This window comes from Pipistrellus kuhlii, unplaced genomic scaffold, assembly GCF_014108245.1.
Source record: "Pipistrellus kuhlii isolate mPipKuh1 unplaced genomic scaffold, mPipKuh1.p scaffold_m20_p_44, whole genome shotgun sequence".
NCBI lineage: Eukaryota > Metazoa > Chordata > Mammalia > Chiroptera > Vespertilionidae > Pipistrellus > Pipistrellus kuhlii.
The window spans coordinates 422501-442917 of NW_023425545.1; the positions used below are offsets into that span (position 1 = coordinate 422501).

General features: G+C 56.3%; 2 protein-coding genes across 4 annotated transcripts in view; both read right to left on the reverse strand.

Moving 5' to 3' along the window:
- SLC25A19 (solute carrier family 25 member 19) overlaps positions 1-2964 on the reverse strand; it is an 8886-nt gene extending 5922 nt beyond the window's left edge. The window contains exons 1-3 of the mRNA XM_036412122.2: positions 2739-2964; positions 1723-1892; positions 1179-1334 (exon numbers count right to left, since the gene is read on the reverse strand). Coding sequence (XP_036268015.1) covers positions 1179-1334; positions 1723-1854 — 288 coding nt within the window. The 5' untranslated portion in view covers positions 1855-1892; positions 2739-2964. The remainder of the gene's footprint in view (positions 1-1178; positions 1335-1722; positions 1893-2738) is intronic.
- A 12189-nt stretch (positions 2965-15153) lies between these two features.
- The window catches only part of GRB2 (growth factor receptor bound protein 2), a 55382-nt gene continuing 50118 nt past the window's right edge, over positions 15154-20417 (reverse strand). For 2 of the 3 annotated variants that reach the window (XM_036412136.2, XM_045572337.1), the window contains 2 exons: positions 17815-17983; positions 15154-16999 (listed from right to left, as the gene is read on the reverse strand). In XM_036412136.2, coding sequence (XP_036268029.1) covers positions 16814-16999; positions 17815-17983 — 355 coding nt within the window. In that variant the 3' untranslated portion in view covers positions 15154-16813. The remainder of the gene's footprint in view (positions 17000-17814; positions 17984-20417) is intronic. The other variant, XM_036412135.2, reaches the window with a different exon arrangement.

Genomic DNA, 20417 nt, shown 5'->3' on the forward strand with positions numbered 1-20417 from the left:
ATGAACCAGGAGCTCACAGTAGATTCTAAGTCAGGGCACGTGCCCTGGTTGAGGGCTCGATCCCACTGGGGGGTGTGCAGGAGGCAGCCGATCCATGATTCTCTCTCATCACTGATGTTTCCATCTCTCTCCCTCTCCCTTCCTCTCTGAGATCAATAACAAAGATACGTTTAAAAAGAAAATTCTGCTCATTCTCTTAGTTTCCTGAAACCTGAGAGAAGGGGGCCGTTATGAGAGCCTCGGCCGGGGTCCCCTCCAGGGCAGCCGGCGGCAGTGACCCTGAGAAGGCTTCTGACGGGAGAATTCCACGTGCTCCACACGTCCCCTGCCCCGCACACAGCGCCCGCCAGCAGCTGGGGACGGCTGGGGTCCCAGAGCCGGGGCCTGGCCTGACTCACAGGCCGCAGCACCTGTGCCCAGCGCACCCACTCCAGTGCCGGCTCTCCAGGCGGGAACCCTGGCTCTTCCACTTTCTAAAACGATTCCTTAAATATATTTTGTATTGATTTTCACAGAGAGGAAGACAGAGGGACAGAGACTTAGAAACACAATGAGAAAGAAACAGCCACTGGCCGCCTCCTGCATGTCCCCTACTGGTACATGCCCTTGACCGGAACCAAACCCGGGACCCTTCCGTGTCCATGGGCTGATGCTCCATCCACTGAGCCAAACCAGTCAGGGCCACTTTCCAGCTACTGACTTGGGGTTGATGATTTAAGCTCTCTCTGCCTCAGTCTTCTTGTCTGTAAAATGGGGTTGACAGCAGAACCTATCTCAGGTGGAATGGTTAACACAGGGCCTGGCCCACAGTGAGGCTGGGCAGGGGCCTACCAACACGTGTCATTCTCGGAGATAAACCGGCGCTCGGCGGAAGGAGGAACAAGCCCCATCGCTTACAGCTCGCTTACCCTCTCCCACCCTCACAATGCCACTGGGGGTGGGGGGCGTTCAAAGGAAGCACAGATGTGGAAATGCAATTTTGGAAAATGAAAAGCCTTGTGTCACCATTGGCCAAGTCCCATTGGGAGTGTGACTCCGTCCCTCTGCAGGCGGGTTCCGGTGAGACACGTGAGAAGTGTGATGGCCGCCTCCTGCCGCCCGACCCGCGTCCTTGTGCTTCCTTGTGCTGCTGCGTTGAGCAACCCACCCCCAGGGGCCTGGCGGCTCCCCGCACCTACTTGGACGGCCCCGTAGCCGATGGAGAGGAGCTGGGCGGGGACGTGTCCCTTCCAGAAGGCGGTGGGGCCCTCCTCCCGCAGGATCTGCCTCGCCGCCTGCAGGATCCCATGGTATTTGGCACTGGGGTCGCTGGGAGACAGGCGCTCGATCTGAAGCTGGGAAGGAAAGCGGAAAGGTCAGGACGGGAGGCGGGGCTGGGGGAGAAGGCGAGATTTCAGCGACGAAGGCAACATTCTCCACAGAATCCCAGGCTTTTCTTTTTTATTATTATTATTTTAAATATATTTTATTGGTGTTTTTTTTTACAGGGAGGAAGGGAGAAGGATAGGGAGCTAGAAACATCTATGAGAGAGATACACCGACCAGCTGCCTCCTGCACAGCCCCCACTGGGGATGTGCCTGCAACTAAGGTACACGCCTTGACCAGAATCGAATCCACTGAGCCAAACCGGTTTTGGCAGAATCCCAGGCTTTCAGCAATGCTTTGGGGGGAGAGCGAGAGTGTCCTCCAGCCGCCCCTCGCGGGGAGGGGGGGGAAGATACCTGGAAACGGATCTTGATGACATCCAAGGGGCTGATCAGCGCCCGCGTGGCGAGTCCGGACACAGAGCCGGCCGCTGCCGCCTCGAACTTGGAGACGCTCCTGTCATCGGCTTTGGGGTCATAGCCGACCATCCCTGCCTCCGGCCCGCACAACGTCCATCAGCTTCCAGCTACGGGCAGAACACAGGAGGAGACGCCAGGTCAGGTCTCCGGGTCACCCCCTCCGAGCAGCCCTCCCTGACCAGCCATCTGGCACGGCGCCGGCCTGGGCCGCAGCACAGGCAGAGAGAGTATCAGGTCAGGTCTGGCTCTCTGGCCTGCTTGGGTTTTAAAAGTTTAAGCACCGATTGCCAATCCCAGCTGATGTGCACCAAGCTGTCCCAGGTTGAGAACCGGGGCTGGAGGGGGTTTTCCACACCAGCACGGTGCACATGGCATACACTGCATCACTGTTTGTAAAACCAGGTCTGACACAAACGCTTATCCACGGAGAGGCGGATAAACACACTGAGCCACTCCGTACCATACAGCCACTGAAAGGAATGAACCAGCCCTGGCCGGTTTGGCTCAGTGGCTAGAGCGTCAGCCGGCAGACTGAAGCGCCCCGGGTTCGATTCTGGTCAAGGGCACAGGCCTGGGTAGTGGGCTCCATCCCCAGTGGGGGTTGTGCAGAAGGGAGCCAGCAGATCCATGATTCTCAGCACTGATGTTTCTCTTGGCTCCCTCTCTGCGGAAGCCCCTGGTGTCCGCGAGGTCTGCCCAGGTGTTCGGCTGAGCTCTCCGCGGATGTGCCCGCGTGTAGACACCGGGTCTAGGGGTGCTCCCCGGGTCCGAGATGATGCCCGCGAGGTGGGCGCCCGCGTGCCCAGGTGCCCCGGGTGTGTGTGTGTGTATGTGTATGTGTATGTGTGTGTGTGTGTGTGTGTGTGTGCGTGTCTTTGCCTCCCGCGTCCCTGAAGACGCTTCTCAGCTCAGGCACAACACACGTGCGCGCAGCCCCCGCCCCGCGTGAATACCTGCGCATGTGTGCTCCCTCCGGGGGCGACGGTGCAGGGGTCCGGACGGCGGCGAGACGAGGGAGGTAGAGGTCACTCGCTCCGCTCGGAGGGCACCGCCCGGCTCTACCGGCGCCGCTCTCCTTCCTCACGCCGCCGCCTTTACAGCAAAAGTCAACTGCGCCCGGCAGTGAGTGACGGGCGCCTGGGCCAATCACCGCGCAGCTTCCGACAGACTTTGGGCCAATGTTTGGACAGTCGTCCTCCGGCTAACACCGCCCACAAGGCGTCCCTGGGTAATGTAGTCCTTCGCTGCCAAGGCTTCCCCCCGCCCCTGCGAGGCGCACAGCCTCCTGGGAGATGTAGTCCTGCAGAGCGCGCGTGCGCGGGTGTTACCCCAGCATCGGAAGGAAGCGGTTCTCAAGTCAGGCCCCCGAAGTCGCCGCGCTGAGGACCGCGGGGGCCCCGTCAGCCTGCGGGCGGTGGGAGGTTAGGGGGCGCTGACCCTGACCCGCTTGGAAAAGATGGCGGGAAGCTAAGCAAAAACCGGGAGGAACAGGAGGAGGGAATAGGTGGGTTTTGAGGACCGGGAAGAGGACGGCAAAAACAGAGGTTTGTGTTTCCCCCTGGGGTTTATTGCGAGCATTTTCTCTTTATAAAACTGGACACATTACCGAAGATGTGGAAATGAAGAGGGAAATGACTCATTCTAGCGAGTAACGTCAGCGTTTTGCAAGACAGTATTTCTTCCTGATTTTTAAATTGCATTTTTCACATTCATGCAATCATTCGGACGCACAATTTTAAAACATCTTTTATATTATTATACACTATGTTTATATTATTACACAACATAAAACATTTCATACAGGCACAAAAGTAGAGAAAATAGCCTAATGAACCATCATGTAGTCATTACTCAACAATTAACCAACTCAAGGTCAGTCTTGTTTCCTCTATACCTCTGCCGACCTCACCCCTCCCCTCCAACATTATTTGAAGTAAATACTAGACATCCTATAATTTCACCAGTAAACATTTCAGAATGTATCTTTAAAAGACATCCACCAAGCTATCACCCCCTCCCCCCAAAAAAATATATTTCCTAATATCAATTAGTGTTTAAATTTTCCTGATTGGCCCATAAATGTCATTTTAAAAAATGTTTGGCCCTGACAGGTGTGGCCCAGTGGATAGAGCGTCAGCCTACGGACTGAAGGGTCCCAGGTTCGATTCAGGTCAAGGGCACGTACCTTGGTTTTGGGCACATCCCCAGTAGGGGGTGTGCAAGAGGCAGCTGATCGATGATTCTCTCTCATCGATTCTTCTAACTCTCTATCCCTCTCTCTTCCTCTTTGTAAAAAAACCAATAATATATATTAAAAAAAAAAAAAAAAAAAAAAAGTGAAGGTGGTCCACAGTGAGCAGCACCTGGAGCCGAAACTTCATTTCCTGAGAAGTGTCCCCACAGTGCCCTTCGGCTCCCTTTGTCCCGGGCATTTCTGCTGTCGCCCTGCTTGGAGACGCCTGCTTTCCCCAGCCTCTGTGCCGACTCCCGTTTCCCATTCGTTCTGTGGGCTGACCACTGACCTCTCCTCAGCTTTGGGAATCGTTGGGTCTGTTTGTCCTCCTGGCCCCGAACAAGCCCACATTTCAGAATAGGCTCCCAGTGACCATTCAGCAGAAGAGCCAGCAGGGCTTCCACTTCCGGCTGCAGGCTGACTGCAGAGTGAGTTAGACTCAGAGGACCACAGACCCCCCGAGCTGGGTAGACTCGTGGCAGGTGCCCGTTTTCCTGGGCTTACACCTGGTTCTGGTTTTTGCATATTTGAAATCTGGTCATTTCATTTTAAAGTTAAATATTCTAAGCAAATCATATCATGTGAAAAGAGAAACGGGAAAACAACGGTTCCTGTCCGGTTAGGGAAGTGAATCCTCCAGTGACCTCATCAGCATTCACCCTAAACAGACCTATTAAAAGCTCCTTCGGACTTCCCCCACCTCCTCGCTCCGCTCCTCGGGGGAGTAGAAGCCTCGTGGCCTTGACAGACGGAGTTGGCCTTCACCAGCAGCTGCCCAAGGCGATGATCTCTGCCAGCAGAGGCAGGAGAATCTCCTGCTGCCTGAGTGGGTGCCAGCCATGCCACCCGGAAGAGGCCCGAGAGCCAGGAGGGGGCTTGCTGGGGCTCTTTGGCAAGACACCATGCCTCTGGGCTGCAGCTTCTCCTTCTGTAAGGTAAAGGGTGGAACTACAGGGAGTCCCTGCCCTGCAGCCTCTGTCCCTCCACAGGCATGTTTGCGGTGAACATTGCGAGGGTTCTCTCATCCAGATTAGGCCCAGCTGGCGGGGCTCAGTGCTTGAGTGTCAACCAGGTCAAGGTTTGATTCCTGGTCAGGGCACATGCCGGCTCCATCCCCAGTAGGGGGCGAGCAGGAGACAGCCGATCGATGATTCTCTCCCATCATTAATGTTTCTATTGCTCCCCATCCCTTCCTCTCTGAAATCAATAAAATCAATAAAATCAAATAAAATATATTAGAAAAAATTAAAAATAAAATAAAAATGCAAAGTAGCCCTCATCCTGACCAAACAGGTCTGGCGTGTGGCCTGGGAGGATAAGAATGTTGGCTGGTGGCCTCTGTTTGGAAAGACACAGAGTTGGAAATGCAGTCTCAGCTGGTCTCCTCGGCTGCTCTGTTTCTTTCTCCTTTCTGGTGACTCAGGATGAGATGAAGGATCTCTGTTTCCCATCATGTCTTGAGGGTCTGTGCGCCCAGACACTGTGTTAGATGCTAGGGATGTAGCAATGAACACATTAGAAATTCTCTCCTGCTGGAGCTGACTTCCTTCACTTAGTTCCTCCATTTTTTCCTGTGGCTCAATAGTTCCTATCTCTTTGGTGCTGAGTCATCGTCCACTGACTGGAGGAATCACCTTTCGTTTATCCATCACCTGCAGGGCATCTCGGCGCTTCCACTTTGTAGCAACGATGAAGAAAGGTGCTCTACACGCCTGGTGCAGGTTTTCGTGTGCCCGTGGTTTCCCTCGCTCTTACTTACTATTTTATTTTGAAACACTAGGGCTCTACGTTAGAGAAAATCACGAAAAACCAACAGCTGTTGGAGGATTCTGGAGAAGTCCTGGCGGCCCGCAGGCACCAAAGATAGCGGCTCCTCTGATCCAGTTCCTTTTGTGGTTCTTTCAGAATAACTCAGCAAATGACTCAAACTTCAGTCAACTAATCAAGAAAAGGAGAGAGAGAGGATTTACTGTCCAATAATTTTCAAAAGCTGATTTCGTACGCATTTCAACGTTCTTCTGTGGCTCTCCTCCGCAGAGCCCAGCGCCAGGAGGCTATGGAGTGTCGATGCCAGCCCAAAGAGAAAGGTTTCCAAGGTCATAGAGGGGATGCCAGGCCTCCAGCCTTCCGACTTTCAGCATTTGGTTCTCTCTGACCAAATCGTCCACCTCACCCATCACCCTTTTCTTCTTCTTCTTCTTCTTCTTCTTCTTCTTCTTCTTCTTCTTCTTCTTCTTCTTCTTCTAAATATATTTATTGATTTTTTATAGAGAGGAAGGGAGAGGGATAGAGAATTAGAAACATCAATGAGAGAGAATCATTGATCAGCTGCCTCCTGTACACCCCCGACTTGGGATGTGCCCACAACCAACGTATATGCCCTTGACCGGAATTGAACCTGGGACCCTTCAGTTTGCAGGCTGATGCTCTATCCACTGAGTCAAATCGGTTAGGGCACCCATCACCCATTTCTGAGCTTTCCTGAGAAGGCATTTCCTGGTGCCTCAGCAAAGCCAGTCTTGCTCACCCCGAGTGCACAGAGGGAGAGAGCGGGTGCAGTGCATCACGGAGGAAGCGTCGGCGTGCCCCTGCCAGCCGCAGTCCGCGTCTCCCCACGACTTCTGGTCCCCCCAGAACCCAGGATGACTGCTTCTGGGAACCTCAAAGCTGGTTGCTACGTTGAACAATAAAACGACGAATAACCTAATGAACAAACCAGGCGAGATACTTGAGCAAACACTCCACAAGGAAAGATACCGATGGGCACTAAGCAACCGAACACCATTAGTCAAAAGGAAATGCAAATGAAAACCATGATGAGACACCACCATGCATACCCACCAGACGGCTAAAATTCAAAAGACCGACATCACCAAATGGCGGCAAAGCTGTGGAGCAACTGGAACTCACGGTGCCGGTGGGAGTGCAGAACGGTACAAACACGTGGGGAAAGGTCAGGCGGTTTCTTATGAAGTGAAACATCGACACACCCTGGGTCCGAGATATGAATAAGCATGTTCATGGCAGCCCATGCCGCCTGACCTTTTCCCACGTGACTTCGCTGTTCACCAGGAGAGTACCACGCGATGTTAGATAGCCACATGATGGACCACGCCTCAGGGCTGGAAAGTCAGGAACCACTGGAACATGCCACCGCATGGATGTCTCACCAACGTCTGTGTCTTTTGCCCTGTCACATCCCGCTCGTTCCTCCAGCCTCCGGGAGCAGGACTGGGTCCCCCCGTGTCTGGAGCTGAAGAGGATAAAGTGGTGACAGGAACCACAATGGCAGCTGGCACGGTATTGATCTTATGAGGGAAAATCCATGTGCTCCTGCCCCCAGGCCCTCCAGCCTCAGCCTCAGCTTCGGCCATTCCCCTAAAACAGTGGTCGGCAAACTGTGGCTCAAGAGCCACATGCGGCTCTTTGGCCCCTGGAGTGTGGCTCTTCCACAAAATACCACGGCCTGGGCGAGTCTATGTTGAAGAAGTGATGTTAGAAGAAGTTTAAGTTTAAAAAGTTTGGCTCTCAAAAGACATTTCAATCGTCGTCCTGTTGATATTTGGCCCTGTGGACTGATGAGTTTGCCCACCCCTGGGCTGGAACTCTGGCCATGGTCCTGCGGTCATGATTGTGCCTTCTAGAATTCAGCACGGGGGCGCCCGAGCACTCTGTGTGTGTGTGAGTGTGTCTATATAATGTACTGTTTCAGCTGACCGTTTTTAAGCACAGAACCCAGTGGCATCAATTCCATTTGCAGTGTTGTGCAACCACCACTGCTCTTCCTAAAACTGTTTCGTTACGCCAAGCAGAAACTCCACCCATTGAGCAATAATGCCTCTTCCCTTCTCTTCCTGGTGCCTGTTAACCGCAAACCTACTTCCTGTCTCTATGGATGTGTCTGTTGTAGCTATGTGTTTGTATGTAAGTGGGACCATGCAATGTCTGTCCTTCTGTGTCTGGCTTATTTCACGGAACATAAGGCCCTCCAGTTCATCCACATGGCAGCATGTGCTAGAACCGCATTCCTTTTTTATGGCTGAATAACATTCCACGGGCGTGTGCAGACTGCATTGTCTATCTAGGAGTGTCGAACTCAATCAGAGAAGGGGCCAAAATCTAAAATCCAGCCTAAATCGCGGGCCGAATGGTTTACTGAACAGTCATAAACTGTCATTGTGATGGAAACGCAGCGGAGTGCAGTGATGACAGCGCGGTGCGGGCCACATTGCAAGGCCTGGTGGGACGGATTTGGCCCGCGGGCCTTGTGTTTGACACATGTGGGTACTATGCGATCATGTCTTGATGGGCACTTGGTTGCTTTCCCACACTTAGCTCGGTGAATAATGCCGCCACAGACAGTGGCACCCAAGGACCTGTTTGAATTCTTACTTTCACACTTTTGGGGTACCTGCCCAGGAGTGGAGTCATTGGATTATATTGTAATTCTCTGTGTAGCTTTGTGAGGGATCATCAAACTGGTGTCCACAGCAACTTTACATTTGCAGCAACAACGGATGAGGGTTCTAATACCTCACAACCCCTCAATACTTGTTGTGTGTTTTTTAATGCCCTGCGCCTTTGCATATATAATATCCCCCCCAGCATCTCTCTGAAGCCATTCCTGACCCCATCCAACGTGGCTCTGCCCCCGCCCTCTCCACACCCACACCTCTTGAGCTCCCAGGTAATTTCTGATGATCTCTCTCCAGCACCTGCCACAGGCCCACGTTCACATGCTCAGTAATCCTGTGGTGTGTGCGGGGGAGGGGGGGAGGGGGAGGAGGGAGGAGAGAATCAGTACCCACTCTGGCTCAGAGTGAGTGATTTCCCTCTCGCACACCTGCCTCCACCCCCTGGAGGTGTTTACAGACAGGGGAACGTGGGCGTGGAGGAGAGCTATAGGCAGAGGAGAGGTGAACAGGGCATCTTTGGATCTTTCTCTGCTCACCTTTTAGAGCAGCGGTTCTCAACCTTCCTAACGCCGCAACCCTTTAACCCAGCTCCTCATGTTGTGGTGACCCCCGCAACCATAAAATTATTTTCATTGCTCCTTCATAACTGTCATTTTGCTACTGCTATGAATCGTAATGTAAATATATGTGTTTCGACCCACAGGTTGAGAACCACTAGCAGGGTCGCCTAAGACCATCGGAAAACACAAATATTTACATTATAATTCATAACAGTAGCAAAATGACAGTAATGAAGTAGCAACGAAAACAGCTTTCTGGTTGGGGGCCACCACCACAGGGGGAGCCGTGTTGAAGGGTTGAGGCGTTCGGAAGGTTGAGAACTTCTGTTTTAGAGGCACACCTGCTGCCGAGGCCCCCGGAATTCTGGGGAAAAGAGATGTCAGGGATGTGGGGAGGCAGGCATGACCGGGGGGGGGGGGGTCAGGGTTAGACGTGGCTGCGGGAAAGTGCCAGAGCCCCACGGAACAGTGGCTGGACTCCATCAGAGCAGGCTGGCCCGGCAGCTGTCTCCGCTGACTTCGCAGGCCCGTGGCCCCTGCAGCTCACCGGGCCACCGTCCGGTCCCAGGGCGTGGTCCCCACAGTGGAATCCCAGCCCGGGGGGAGGAAGGACAGAAGGAGAGAGGCCTCTGAGAGGGACTGGGAGCTGCCCCGTGAGACTGGCTTGGACCCTCTTGGCCAGAACTTGGTCACATGGCCACACCCAATGCCAGAGGGGCTGTGACAGTGGTCTTTATTCTGGGGAGGGAGCCACGCAGGGGCTGAAGGTTGAGCGCCCACTCCTACAGAGCAAGAGAAGAGGAAGGAGAGGAGAGGAGAAAACGGCAGCCAGCCTGCCTGCTGTGGAAGGACCAAGGAAGAGAAACACGAATGGAGTAAGTACCACACTTCTTGCATTGTGCTTGATATTTAAAAAAAAAAAAAGTATTTTATTGATTTCAGAGATAGAAACATCAATGCTGAGAGAGAATCATTGATCGGCTGCCTCCCGCATGCCCTCCACTGGGTATCAAGCCCGCAACCCGGGCCTGTGCCCTTGGCCGGAATCAGACCGGGGACCCTTTAATCCGGAGGCCACACTCCATCCACTGAGCCACACCAGCCAGGGCTGTGCTTGATATTTTAATGAATTAGTTACTTCTCCAAACCCTTGGAGGCAGGTGGACCTTGTATCACATCATAATGATGAGGAAACGGGTTATGCAACGAGTGGGGTCCAGAGCTAGGAATCTGAACTTTGTCAGGGCCCCTCCCCCCAATTTATGTGTGGAAGGAAAACTCTGAAACATCCCCAGAGGAACTGAAGCAGGGACAGGTGTGCTCTCTCTCGGATAGGCAGCCTCTGCTTCGCACAGATGCCGGCTCTCCTGAAGGCAGCTCACACGGTTAACATGACCAGGTTAACTGTTCGGGGTTCTGAGGCTGGGACCTGGCTGCTCGGAGGATGGGCTTGAGGAGCAGCCTCAGTCAGGGTGGGATACGCAGACGAGCAGAGAGGAAGAGAGACCTCGGGCTCCGCTCAGAGTGGTGAAAGCCGGAGACGCCAGGAGGGACGGAGGGGCCGAGTGCCAACGCGGCCCAGGCTCGGAGCGCCTGGCGCGCCACGATGGAACCGGGCCCAGTGCCCCTGCACCGAACGGTACAACCACAGCTGCGCCTCGGCCAGCTCGGGGACTCCGGCCGCTTTTCCAGCAGATGAGCACGGCGGGCAGAGGTGACGGCCCTGCCCGAGGTCACAGCCTGGAGGGCAGCCCCGGCTCCGACTCCAGCCTCGAGCCCCTTCTCCTGTCACCGCTCCCGAGGGCCAGGAGCCTGCCCTGTGCCCTCCGTACAAGCTGGCGCTTGGCAAGGCTCTCAGCGGAAGAGGGAAGGCAGTCAGGGCAGTTTGGGGACCATAGGGGCTGTCAGGGGCAGCAACAGGGTGGAGGACGAGGGACCGGGATGAGGATGGCCAGAGAGGCGAGTCCCTGCAGCAGCATTGATTCCTGGACACACCTGCCCCAGCGCCAGGCGGCCCTGGTTTGCCCCGCTGGCCTCTCCCAAGTCTCCTTGGCAGCTCCTTCTTCTTCCCTCATCCCACCCTCAGGGCCTTGGGCTGGGCCCCACATCCCGCCCTCTCCCCTCACGTGGAGTGGAGAGTGTGAGGTCTCACCTGGACCGTAGCTTATGGGCCACGCATTGCACCATCCCATTTATATGGAACTAGAGGCCCGGTGCACGAGTGGGGTCCCTTAGCCTGGCTGGCGATCAGGGCCTACCAGGAGGGCTGGCCAGCTGGGGGGAGGGACAGTGGGAGGCTGGCCGGCCATGGGAGATTGGCTGTGGGAGCGCACTGACTACCTGGGGGCAGCTCCTGCGTTGAGTGTCTGCCCCCTGGTGGTCAGTGCATGGCATAGCAACCAGTCAACGGGTCCTTCGGTCACTTAGGCATATATATGTATTCAGATCAGGCAAACCCACAGAGACAGAAAGTAGACTGGTGGTTCTGGGGCCGGTAGGGGTTGGGGAAAAGTGGGAAGTGACTGATTATGGATACACGTGTGTGTGTTTTTGAGATCACGAAAATCTCCCAAAATTGCGCAGCTGGTGCGGCACAGTGGACCCAGAGGGTTACATTTCCATTCCAGTCAGGGCACATGCCCGGGTTTTGGACTTGATCCCCAGAAGGGGGTGTGCAGAAGGCAGCCGATCAATTATTCTTTCTCCTCATTGATGTTTCTTTCTCCCCCTCTTCCTCCCTCCCTGAAATAAGTGTTCCGAAATGGATTGCATGACCGTGACTAACACTGAACACCATCGGATGGTGTACTTCAGACGGTGACTTGATGACAAGTGAGTTGTATCTCAACAAAGTCATCCTTCACATAACCGCCAGCCCCAGCCCCCGGGGCCCCGCTCCGCCAGCCTCTGCCCCTGCCTGGGCCAGCTCCTCCTCGGACCCGATCTCTGTCCCTCTCTCCACACGCACGTCTTTCTGGACCTTGCAGTGCCTCCTGCCGAGACCTCCTGCCCTGAGTACATCCCCCCTCCCCACGGAGCGACCGCCCTGCTCGGTGTTTAGCTCTCGGTTTATGCATGACTGTCTGGCCTCCCCAACCTGGAGACAGGTGGGAGCCGCTGTGAGTGTTCCGGCTCCTCCTCTCCTCCCGCCCATGCCAGGCCTCCCACGGAGGCGAATCTGGCCGCCTTCCCGGCAGACGGCAAGGCCGGCCCGCGGGCCTCCGTGCAGTGGCCTCTGGGCCGGACTTCTCTTCCCTCGGGTGACGACGGTAAGCACCGGTGTCCCAGGCCTCTCCTGACCCCGAGGGAGGCAGCGTGAGCGAGTCCCCCCCAGGAGCGCACAGTCTGGTGGGGAAGGCGGGCAGCACGTGCCCCCGGCGAGGTGGCGAGGAGGCTGGGCAGAGCAGCAGTGCCAGGCGGTGACCAACCACCTTTGGGGAGGGCTTCTCTGAGCAGAGGCCGGGATGGACCCCATGACCTCAACAGCACCTGCCCAGGACGGACGAGGACACGGGGGCACATCCATACGGCAGCGGGGCTGGGCACCGGAGCCGCACAGCGGCCACCAGACCGCCCGGTGCCGGCCCGCGTGCACGTCAGGTCACGATGAGCCAGTCCACTTCCTTCCCCCGCGCTAACGGTTCACGGGGCCTCGCGGGTTCTCTCCTGCTGACTGGTTTCCGGCGTGGCCCCGGGGGGGGGGCGGGGGGGGCTGTGACAGTCTGCGATGAGCCGGCGGCTCCCCTGCACCCAGCCAGCAGCAGGGGAAGCGGGGACCAGCCCAGCCTGGAGTGGCCCATCTCACGCCGATTCCACAGGAGGCTGGCACAGCTCTGCTCCCCGACCCCCTGGGCGAGCACCCGGGCAGCCTCCCCTCGGCTCCCCTGGTCTCCCCTGTGCACCCCGAGGTCAGTGCTCACCGTGCCGCCATCTCCCGGGCCTGTGGGGCCCTCTGCGTCGGGAGGGGTGTGGGCACTGTTCATCCTGCTCCAAGCCCCACGAACCACCTGGGCGCAGGGGACACTGTGCTCCTCCCACCCACCCCTCTGCCAACACCGCACCTCTGCCAACACGCACCGCCCACGCCGGTCTGCGTGTCCCATTCAGAGACCAGGTCCGAGTCCATCTGCCTCACACCCCCCGCCCGCTGGCTGTCAGCCACACCGCTTGTCTGAATTCTCGCTCCCATAGCTCACACTCCGACACACCCATCACGGCCGGAGCACACAGGGCACCGCGGACAGAAGCCTGTGAGCCAAACAGAAGAGGGGCGCCCGGGCCCTTTGACTCCCGGGCCCAGGAAGGGGTTAGGGGAGGAGTGAGAGGAGGGGAGCTGTGCCTGCCTTTTGACCTGAGGGCCCTTGGCCTGGATCAGTGGCCCTGGAGGGAGGCAGGCTGAGAGGCAGTCAGACCCAGAGGACAGGGGGGTGACGGCTTTCTAAACCCCGACTTCTGAGGGACGGAGCGGCTCCCCTGCCTCGCTGCGCTTCGTTGAGCCTCACAGACCCTCCCCGGCAGAAAGATTGCCGGTGTCACTGGCCTGGACCCAAGCCCACGCCTCCGAGGTCTGCCTGGGTTCAACAGCGGGACTGCCCTTTGGAGGCCTGGCTGGCGTGGCCCGTGGACGGAGCGTCGGCCTGAGGACTGAGGGTCCCGGGTTCGATTCTGGTCAAGGGCATGTGCCTTGGTTGCAGGCACATCCCCGGTTGCAGGTGTTGGGGAGGCCAGAGCAGGCCCAGCAGCACTCGCCCGCCTGTCGCTTTGCCGCCGAGTGGTTCCACACTGTCTTCCCAGGCGCTACCCCCAGACGCTTCCCTGGAATCACACAGCCACAGGCGGAGGGGGCGCCATCGCCAAGCCTGTAGCCAAGCAGACTTGCCCCAAAGCAGCCATTTCCCCAGGAAATTCTGAGGCCACCGGCCACCAGCGGAGCCCCCGGGGGGCCGGCAGGGCGGCTGAGGCTCCCTTCGCAGCCCCGTTCGGGAGCTTTCTGCTCAGCTCCGAGGCAGCGGGCCGGGGGGACTGTGCGGCCAGCGGCTCCCGCACGGCCACTGGGAGAAGGAACTGAAACGGGTCTGAGCTGGCGGCCGCGGCCGAGGTCGGTGCTGGGCTCTATCTGGGAACTGGCCCGAGAAGACGTGGAAATCCCTTGGGTCTCGTTTCTTTTCCGCTCTCTCTGAACAAATCTCACTGGGTCTCTCTCTGAACAAATCTCACTGGGGCTCTCTCTGAACAAATCTCACTGGGTCTCCTGTAGCCGGTGCTGAGGGTGAACCGGCCGGGGCTCGCCCCAAGAACAGACAGGGGTGTTGTAGCTACTTCGCACATCGAGATTGCTCTGGGCCGAAACCGGTGTGGCTCAGTGGATAGAGCGTCGGCCTGCGGACTGAAGGGTCCCGGGTTCGTTCAGGTCAGGGGCATGTTCCTTGGTTTTGGGCACATCCCCAGTGGGGGGTGTGCAGGAGGCAGCTGGTCGATGTTTCTCTCATTGATGTTTCTGGCTATCCCTCTCCCTTCCTCTCTGTAAGAAGCTCAGTAAAATATATTAGAGGGAAAAAAAAGATTGCTTTGGCCGGGCCGGGCGGCGTGGCTCGATGATTGGGTGGATACCTACAAGCTAGGCGGCCACCGATTCCAGGTCAGGGCACACGCCCGGGTTGCGGGAGGCAGCCAATCAACGATTCTCTCATCATTGATGTTTCCATCTCTTTCCCTCCCCCTTCCTCTGAAAACCAACCAACCAATAAAGGCTGCTTTAGGCAGACCATTCTGTCCCGCCTTCACTAGGTGGGCAGGGGTAGGAGGGAGGGGAGGGGTAGGAGGGAGGGGAGGGGTAGGAAGGAGGGAGGTGGGCGAGGGGACAAGAACCTAGCCAGCTGTGCTCTCGCCCTCAGCTCCCAAAGTGTGGTCTATGTTCCCATCAGAAACGCCGAGGACACCAGGTGAGCCCTGCACCCCAATCCGAGTGTGGGAGGGCGGGCCTGGAAACCTGCATTGTGGACAAGCTCCTGAGCATCCCAATGAGCCGAGGGGGGCACTGGAGCCCAGGGACCCTGAGGCCCCCAACAGGCTGGGTGAGTCGGAAATCAGGACACGAGTCCCAGCGGCCTGACAGTCGTTAGGAGTTTATCTTAAGGTGAAGGCAAAAAAAGATCCGGGGTGAAGAAGTCACTGCAGGTTTATTGTTCACAGTTAATCACTACCTACCAAGTTTTACTCTGAGTTACAGGATTAAGTACATAGGTCTTTTTATTTAAACACTGATTTTTTTAAATATACACACACAAAACTTAGTTCAGCAAGGCTCCATGATATACACCAATTCCAAAATAAAACAATCACGTGGTCCAGGCGCAGGCGGCCAGATTTCTTTCTCAGGGAGGGAGCGAGCGAGGAGGCCGCATTCTGTCCGGAGGAGCCGAGCCTCCTGGGCCCCCGGGGCCGGCTCCAGGCCCAGAGTCCGGGGAGACTCCAAGGACCACCCGGGACCGTCACCAGTCACCGATCCGGCCGGCAGTTCACAGGCACGGGGCTCCGAGGGCAGCGGCGGCAGGAGATGGACAGCTTCTCCCTGGGCTCGGCCTGGTTTCCAGTCTTCCCTCCTGCTCTCCCGCTTCTCGGAGGCACTGCGTTTGGGGGGCTGGGCGGAGCAGCTCTGACACAGCCCGCTGTGAACGGAGACAGGAAGGCCACCAGCTGCTCTGAGGGCGGCCCTGAGGCTCACCTGGCAGGGCAGGCGGAGACAAGAGAGCAAGGGCGTGAGCAGGGCCCTGGTGTGCAGAGCAGGAAAGGTGAGCGCAGCTGCTTCCAGCGCAGAGGGAACGGGGGCAGCAGTGCCAGTTCCTCCAGCTTCCAGTGGGAAATGCCGGCTCCGGGTTTGAGTCGGGGGTCTTTGGGGACCGAGGAGGGGGGCAGGCAACACCTGAGATGGCAAAATCAAGGACGCTCAGCCCTTCCAGCCAGCCCCAGCGCAGGGGGCAGAGCGGCAGCCTGTGCTGCCCCGGCAGCTGGCACCCTGCTCCCTGGGCCGCCCCTCCCGCCCCTTCGGGGTCACAAGTGTTAACGCCAGAGCGGGCAGCTTCGGGCTCAGGCAGGCGCAGGCCACCCTCACTCCGCCCTTCTCCTGTGGCCCCGCGGGAAAGGCGTCACACAGACCGGGCGGCACTGTAACACCCTCACACAGAACACCCCATAGCAGCCCAAGGAAGGAAAGGCACTGAGAACATGCTCGGTGAGGCAGACAGGCTTTCATTCAACTTCCCCAGGAAGGCAGGGGCAGCGCGCCTCCCTGTGCCCCCTCCATTCCCAACTTTGACAAAAGACATGGGGGGGGAGGGCTGGAGGGCAGCGCCCCTGAACTGCCCCCTCTGGCAGACTATAGGGGACCTCTCCCCACCCCCGTGTCTATGGAGAACCCAGCAATGGCTGTTCTTTCAGTCCTTCTGACTGAAGCAGACATTTGCATAGAGAAAATACCAGCCCACGCGGTTTCTTTTCTTTTATTGTTGGCATCAGCTAGGACTATATGTGGCATTAAACGTCATGCACTGATGGACAGAGAGAAAAAAGATGAAAAAAGGACAAAGAGGAGAACTAGGAGCAGCAGTGAAAACTGTAATAAAAACTCTTTCTCTTAATTCATAGGTAAGTTTGGCATCTTATATCCACCTCCCCGCCCACCCCCCGAAGTTCCGGCCAAAGGGAGAGTCACCGGTGACGGCCAGGCGCCCGGAGCCCCCGCTCAGGCTGCGAGAGGCAGCTCCGGCTTAATTCATTTGTACGTGTTTAATTTTCCGCTTTCCTTAAATAATCTCTTGGTTCTAGACGTTCCGGTTCACGGGGGTGACGTAATTTCGGGGAAACATGCCGGTCTGCCCGTGGCAAGCCCCTTTCCACCAGTTGGGGTCTGAGTTATCCATGACGTGGATAAAGTCTCCCCGACGGAAGCCCAGCTCTCCATCCTCCTGGGGGTCAAAGTCAAAGAGGGCTTGGACGTACGTCGGCTGCTGCAGAGGGGCAGGGAGAAACACATCGCGCACTGAGCGTGGCCAGTCCCGAGTGGGACAGGTGTGGGGGGGGGCGTGCGCGCAGATGAGTGCCAACTTTTCTACATTCCCGAAGTAAACCCTCATTCTCCCGTCCCCCGATTCCCATACGTTCTGAGTTATGTAGGACATGGGACTTTCCACCGATGCCAGAAACTGCGGGGAGGCCTCACCTCGGCGGCCGGCTGTGCCATCTGGTTAAGCAGAGCGGCAGGTGCTGCCCGAAGGGGAAGGCCCTTAGGAAGCGGCCCTCAGGTCTGGCTCACAGCCCGGTTGGGAAGTGCCTCAGTTCCTCCCCCTTATCACCAGTAAAACCCAGGGTTTATAGGCTCAGCAAGGCAGAGCTTGGGAATGAGGTGGTGCTCAGAGGCACAGGAGGGTTTCGGGGTCACAAGTGTTAACGCCGAAGCTGAGCGGCTTTGGGCTCAGGACAGGAGGCAGGCCACCCTCACTCTGCCTCTCCTGTGCGCCCCCGCGGGGAAAGGAAGAGAGGAGGAGAGGGAGCCTGCCTCCCTGCCTGCCTCCCTCCCTCCCTCCCGCCCAGCGAGGACCCCCTCACAAGCTGCTCCCAGGAGGGGGTGCTGGTGAGTGTGTCACAGACCCTCCTTCCTAGGGCTGCGGCCCCTGGTGAAGGCAAACCTCTGATCTCCCTGGTGTCGGCCTCTCCCCTCGGGCCTGGGTGAAGGGTACCGCTCCGAGCAGTGAGCGTGGAGCCCCAGCAGCGTCCGCTGGAGGGCCCTGCTGCCGGAGGGGCTGTTCCTCGCTCGGAGGCTTACCTGTGGCATCTGCTCTATGTCGCGGAGGAATATCTGCTGGTTTCTGGAGACGGATGTGGATCTGTGATAATCTACCAGCTCATTCAAGGAATTGAACTTCACCACCCACAGGAAATACTTCCCGGCTCCGTCCCGGAGCACCTTGAAGTGCTGCACGTCGTTCCCGAACCTGGGGAGGCAGGAGCACGGAGACCAGGTCAGGGGCTGGGCCCGGGGAAGCCCAGCTGCTGCCCGTTGAGGCGGTGGAGCTCCGCAGGGCGGGCGCAGACGCCGGCTGGAGGTCAGGGTGCGCGCACGGCTGGCTCCCGAGGCCCCTCCATGAGGACGATGGCTCCCAGGGGCGCCATGCAGAGCCCTGGCCCAGCAGGAGACCTTGTCCGCAGGTCCAATTCTGAAGACGGTTAGAGATAAAAGTGCTAACCAATGGCATGCCCCACGCGGTACCAAATGCAAGAAACAGCCTATTTAAGGCAAGGAGTGTGATTTAATTACATTTTCAAGTGCAAAAATAAAATAAAATAAATAAATAAAATAATATTAAGGAAAATTAAAATCTTATGTGGCTTTAAAGACTTTTATAAAAGTTAGAAAAGGAAATGAAGTATGTAGAGGAGAAACTGGACATACGTTCAATAATTCTCTCTGTGCCTGCGTAAAGTCATGTGTTTTGCTTTTTTAAAATAAATTTGTTGAGAGAGAGGGGGAGAGAGAGAGAAACATCAATGGGAGAGGAACCCATCCATTGGTCGCCTCCTGCATGGCCCCCACTGGGGATCAAGCCTGCATTCTGGGCATGTGCCCTGACTGGGAATCGAACCAGCAATCCCTTGGTTCCTGGGTTGATGCTCAGCCACTGAACCACACCAGCCGGGCGTTATGTGTACTATCCAGGGATTTTAGTTCTGTTCATGGGGAAAAGGTCTCAGAACAAAATAATTTACTGGGACAACACATAAAGAGGTCTGGCAGTGCTCCTGCCCCAGAAAAGGCTCCTCCACCCCCTGGTCAGGTAAGCGCTCCCTGTACCCGGGCCACAGAAGCAGCAGAGCTGCTGGAGCAGGACGGCCCACTCACACGCTACCAGACCAGCACAGTGAAGGCTCTGCCTGTCCCGCTCACCGCCCAGCCCTCAAAAGGCATCTAAGAAGATTTGTTAAATGAATGAAACTATAGTTTCTCTTCTTAAAGCTAAAGAAACTAAACACCCCAGAAGGTGGCAGCACTGAGCTCCTGGGAAGGCACGGAGGAGACGCGAAGGGTTAGGAATGGTCCAGTAAGTCAAGTCCCCGCTGGACTATCAGCCACAGGTTCCGGGACTTTAAGGGAGACGTGAAAAGATGGGTGGGCTGAATAAGCAGCTAAGTTCCAACCACGGCTCATCAGTGTTATGATGCAGGGACCTGCAGCACTGCTGTTTCAAGCGAGAGAAGGACTGGGGGAGGCTTCAGAGGAAGGACATCCAACGACACTCCGGCCCCACGGAAGCCACTCCCCGTGCAGCGAGCCAGGCTCTGGAGGGACCGCAGATCTCCCATCACAGACTCACACGTCTGAACCTCAGGGAACGCCTCGGAGCCCGGCACTCCTGCACCTCCTTTGCGAAGGTGTTTGTGTTGGTCAAGAGGGTTGACGCACTGCACTCCTTTCCAATCTTATTTCTAAAACAATAAACACGTGATTCTTTCAACTTTTTATCTGATAGGAGGGAGGGTGTGCCGCGATCAGCGCACCCGGGCTGCCCGCTGCCCGCACGGGAGGCCCAGTGAGTCTGCTGCCGCTTGTCCTCCGTGTCCTATGCTGCGCCCTCACAGTCGGGTCAGGACAAACGCAGGAAGACAGCGATGGACAAGTGAAGAAGCGGCCTGCTGACACGTGCTGACACGTGCTGACACGTGCGTCTCGAGGCGAGGCGCTCTCACTGGACCCTCGTTTGCATGTGCCCAGCCAAGCACCGAGAGCGTGGGGGAGTGAGGGGGCGTAGGGGAAATTCTGTACCTTCCACTCACTCTGCTGTGAACTAAAACAGCTCTAAAAAATACAGTCTGCTAAAAAAAGTCTTCGTTAGAAGTGAAAAACTTACAATTAAACCCAGTTTGAGTCTTTTCATGTTGAGACTAAAAACTATGCTGGAAACATACCTGTGAGGTATTGCAAATGCCACCTGAAGCCACCTCCGATATCTTCACTGAGGGAAAAAATTCTAAATGTACATCTATGTATCAAAGACCCACACTTCAACCGGTTTTTGGTCTTAAAATGAAATGAGATATTCAGTTAATTTTTGAAGCAGAAAAAAAAATCTTAATGCCCTAGCCGGTTTGGCTCAGTGGATGGAACATCGGCCCGTAGATTGAAGGGTCCTGGATTCGACCATGTAGCTCTCTCACATGGATGTTTCTCTCTGCTTCTTCCCCTCCCTTCCACTCTCTCTAAAAATCAATGGAAAAAATATCCTCAGGCGAGGATTAACAAAAAATAAAACGAATCACTTATATAAATGAACTGGTTTGTAAGATTCTCACGGGCGGGGTTCCTGTGATTCCTATTATTAACCAGAAAAGGACTGAATCAAATGCAAACAGAAACGACAATTTGACTAAATA